Source organism: Odontomachus brunneus, unplaced genomic scaffold (assembly GCF_010583005.1).
Source record: "Odontomachus brunneus isolate Ranch 3 - 2012 unplaced genomic scaffold, Obru_v1 Obru_scaffold_101, whole genome shotgun sequence".
Taxonomy (NCBI): Eukaryota; Metazoa; Arthropoda; class Insecta; order Hymenoptera; family Formicidae; genus Odontomachus; species Odontomachus brunneus.
Genome location: NW_022639551.1, coordinates 951,568 through 956,129, shown reverse-complemented (window position 1 = coordinate 956,129; position 4,562 = coordinate 951,568). Strand labels below are relative to the sequence as shown.

Below are 4,562 nucleotides of genomic sequence, written 5' to 3'. Positions count from 1 at the left end.
TTACCAAAGTTGAATAAATAAATTTTTCTCTTTAATTAAATTAAAAATTAACAAAGCAAACTAAACAAGTTACCGTTAAAAATAAATTATGATATATGATATTAATATATATGTTTATATGTATATGTACATATGTACACACACGCGCGCGCATGTGTAAATACCCAGATAGCCAAACCTGCGCGAACAGATTTCGAGCAGAGCTTGCTATCAACTTTTGATGGCAAATAGATAACAAATTTGATGCAGGATCTGTTATATCAAATCTTGCTGTCAAATTGCCGCCAGATATGCGGCAGAGCCTGTTGTCGGAAAATTGTTGCAGACTTGCAGCAAAAACCGCGCAGAGCTTGTAGCGATTTGACGGTAGATTGGTGGTAGAAACCGCACAGATCTTGCTGCGCTGCAGGCTTTGCGCGTTTCTGCTGCAAATTTGGCACCAATTGCCCGACAGCAAGATCTGTCGCCAAAACCGTAGCCTAATGTAGACACAGATGGCTATGGTTTTGCTGTGGATTTTTTATCAAATTTGCTGCCAATCTGCGCGCAGTCTGCGCTCAATTTGCTTACTGGGTACATATCAGTAAAATAAAAATACATCTTTAATTATCCATACACATTTGCAGAATACAAGTTAATTATAATAAAATTTACAATATATATACTTTTCTATTTACTTCTCAATATTCATTACTTACAAAGCGTGTAAATATCTACGCAACATTCGCGCAAGTTTCTCTTCATCCGCTATACAACTGCGACTGTATGGTAGACGATCTCTTAGAATTTTGAATGATGAGCTTGATGAAACTAATAAGATTGTATAATAGAAGGCGAGTTTTTTAATTCATCGATAGATCCATCGCATGATGCGTAAATACACCGAAACATTGCATTTGCGTATCATGCGATGGATTCATCAATGAATTGAAAAACTCGACTAGAGTCTTGAGAACAGACGCTACAAATAATTGCAGACTTGATTACAAGAAAGCAAAAGAGACTACAAATAATTGCAAACCTGACTACAAGGAAACAAAAACTTCTTTAAAAAAAGATAACCATGGAAGAAACTCAAGTATATGATTTTCAAAATGCATCTATTAATATACTGAACGATGATTGCTTAAAACATATTTTTCAATTTTTACCAATTGTTGACAAAATGCGTATAGAAAGAGGTAAGAAATTCAACAAATATAATTTACAGTTATTTCTATTGCCTCAGATAGATATATTTCTTTATATTATCTGCTTACATAATCAGTGGCTTGGTTTACATCGTGCACTTGATATGCGTACTAAATAGTAACTTTCTATTAGATAATCTTAAGATTATCTAATAGAAAGTTACTATGTAGTATGCATATCAAATGCACGATGTAAACCAGGCCACTGATTATGTTTATATTGTTATGATATATATGATTACGATATGTTTGCACTATTTACTTAGAATGTTTTGCGTACACTGTGTTATACAAAACTAGTTTATTGGTTGCAAATTATCTTACAAGATATTTTAGATAATATATGATCAATATACTGATTTTATGTACGTATATGTCAAGATGTATTAAGCAAGTGAAAAGCACCCTTACTATTTTTGTAGTGTGCAAACGTTGGAGAGTATTAAGTAAAGATTCTTGGTATACAATGAAGGAGATAGATACTTCATGGATATACGAAATATCAGATTTTTTAACATATCATAGATTCGCTGAAGTTATTCTGAAGAAAATCGAGAAAATGTTACCAAAATATGGCAAGTTTATAACAAAATTACATCTGCCCCATCCAGCAACAATGTCTACACTTGGTTACAATATAAGAGAGTTTAACGAAAAATTATTCAAAATAGTCATGAAATATTGTACCAATCTTACTAATATTAATATTTCTATAACAATAATTGATGAAGAGGACGAACAAATATTTCTGTGCAAATGTAAAAAAATAACTAGGCTTACTTTGGGAGTGTTTTACGACTTAGATGAACAAAAAACATTTTTCCAAGAATTTCCACAGCTCAACTATTTGCAAATATTTTGTAATGATAACTTTACGGGTGAATGTATATCATATTTGCCAGCCCAGACAATGCGCACTCTTATAGTAAGATGTTGCTCGAACATTGAGGATATTATATTTTCCAAGGTAAGTCTTTCTTTTTAATTTTTTTTTTGTAACAATTGGTTGATATAAATGTGTACATAACGTTAATTATATTTCAATATAGGGATTGGCAAAGCTTGAAAATTTAGAACATCTTGAGATAACTTGTTCTACTATTGGTAGAAAAATGATGAGAACTATCAGCAAGTATAGCGAAAAGCTAAAAATATTACGAATTAACAAACACAACAGCTGGCGAAGTGGGGCTGCGTTACGTTTTACTAACCTTATTAACTTGCAAACACTAAAATTGACATACTTTCCATTTTCACCCAAACATTTCACTGAGATAGCAAGCAATTGTCAACAGATTACTTCTCTAGATATTTCTGGTAAATTATTATACCGTATACCTTTTACATTTTTATGCAGGATTTACACCGCGTCGACGTCCGACGTACGACATCCAATATTCAATAAAAAAATAGTTTTCCAATGGAGAATTGAATTCTATATTAGAAAGCTGTTTTCCTATTGAATATTAGACGTCGTACGTCGAACATCGGACGCAGTATGAATCCTACATGAGTATTCTAAATATTTCAAACGTATGATTTCTCATTCGAAATGATTTTAGGTAGCTCCTTTTGTGACGATACTGCACTAAGAACTATTGCAGCATTACCAAAATTAGAATATTTAAATATTAGTTTTGTGCTTGGAATTACTGATAATGGTTTGAAAAACCTAAAGAACCTAAAAGGATTGGAGTGTAGTGGATGTGAAAACATAACAGACAATGGGATACACGATATTCTTGTATTCTCACCTCAATTACAACTACTAGATCTTTCCTTTTGTAGTAGGATTACAAACAATATTTTCGAATTTGCTAAAGTAATTCGTGATAATGAACCTAATAAAATAGTACTAAAAATTTATATTTCGGGAACACAAATTGTTTTAACAGATAAACATAAGGTGCATCCGGCAATACAACTGATCACTTTCACTGAGTTGTATGTTCCTGGTCATCTTTTAGGTATGACCGGGAATTTCTATTCAATTAGCCAGTCGTATTAAAAATATTTGAGATGTCTTGATTGTGCAAGATTAAATTATTATCTTGGTGTGCTTCAGGAAGGCTTCCAGTAAAATATATGCCTTTGAGTTATCCCAGTAAGCAATGTGGGTTTTATATAAACTGGAGAGAACAGACAAAAATGAGAGAGGCCATCTTGGTAATTATCGGAGTCGCAAAGAATTATTATTTGATAAACTTAAGATGCTTTCCAATTGCTTAACACATATTGACAACACGTACACAAAATCAGTTTATTGGTCACATATTATTTAAAATATCTTGTAAGATAATATGCAACCAATAAACTGGTTTTGTGTAACACAGTGTACGCAACTGGAAAGCACCATTACAAAAGAACTACGATTTTTATTAAATTACGATCTGTATTCTCATTTTCAGAGAACGTCAACGAATGGTTATCCGTTTGCTGAATGTTGTAGGTGTCATTTTAAATAATTTGATTTATTTTATTTGTTTAATTAATAAGTTAATTTGAATAAGATTTTTTTGTTTTTGTTTTGCCACTGTTACGTCCGACTAACTGAGAGAACTAATATTTTCTCGCTTTGTTCAACCTCACGAAAACCGAACTCTGTTCTCCCCCATTATGGGCAGCGATCATGTAACTTTTCCCCTAGGGCGAAAACGGGAAAAGTGAAAAGTTTCACGTGAACTTGCGATCACTAAACTAGACGAAGCGTAGAAACGTGAAACTTTTCATGTGAACTTGGGTGCTTACGATAACGAGAGTAAAACGAGAGATCTGGATATCCGAGAGAATAGTATAATCTTCCATCTATAACTGTAATATTCTATGGTCTACTCTTGCTCCTACTTTTGTAGTCTCGTGAACACAGGAGTAGATCAGGGGCTCGATTCTTGATAGTATGCGAATGAGATACGCATGCGAAAATGTATATTGAAATTATATAATAACTATGTTTAATGATTTGTGCTTTTCACGTATAGAGTTATTTGATTGCGTGAACAATGAAAAAGTTCACGTGAAATCGATAGAGCGAAAAGTGAAAAGTTCGGGAGCGGTGCACTTGGACACGGTGCATTGGACACAGCCAATCACAGCACCGTGTGATTAGAGACATTTGTAGGGTCCCTTGGAACAGCGACTTGTGATTGGACTGTGTCCAATTGCCCCGTGTCCAACTGATATACACCCACGGCGCAGTCTATTATATATGTCTATGCTAAAGACCATCACACACAAAATTCCGTAAGAATTTAAAACGTAAGCGTAAAGAAATCGACCAATCCCAATCGAGCACTCGGCTCTTCATAACCCCTCCATTATTACGATGAGCCGAATACTCGATTGGGATTGGTCGATTTCCTTACGCTTACGATT

General features: G+C 33.7%; 1 protein-coding gene across 1 annotated transcript in view; it reads left to right on the top strand.

The window, feature by feature from the left end:
* LOC116848870 (F-box/LRR-repeat protein 2-like) overlaps window positions 1-3,794 on the top strand; it is an 8,917-nt gene extending 5,123 nt beyond the window's left edge. Inside the window, exons 2-7 of the mRNA XM_032825430.1 lie at window positions 978-1,181; window positions 1,613-2,157; window positions 2,240-2,507; window positions 2,753-3,157; window positions 3,256-3,356; window positions 3,599-3,794. Coding sequence (XP_032681321.1) covers window positions 1,064-1,181; window positions 1,613-2,157; window positions 2,240-2,507; window positions 2,753-3,157; window positions 3,256-3,356; window positions 3,599-3,655 — 1,494 coding nt within the window. The 5' untranslated portion in view covers window positions 978-1,063 and the 3' untranslated portion in view covers window positions 3,656-3,794. The remainder of the gene's footprint in view (window positions 1-977; window positions 1,182-1,612; window positions 2,158-2,239; window positions 2,508-2,752; window positions 3,158-3,255; window positions 3,357-3,598) is intronic.
* The last annotated feature ends 768 nt before the right edge of the window (window positions 3,795-4,562 follow it).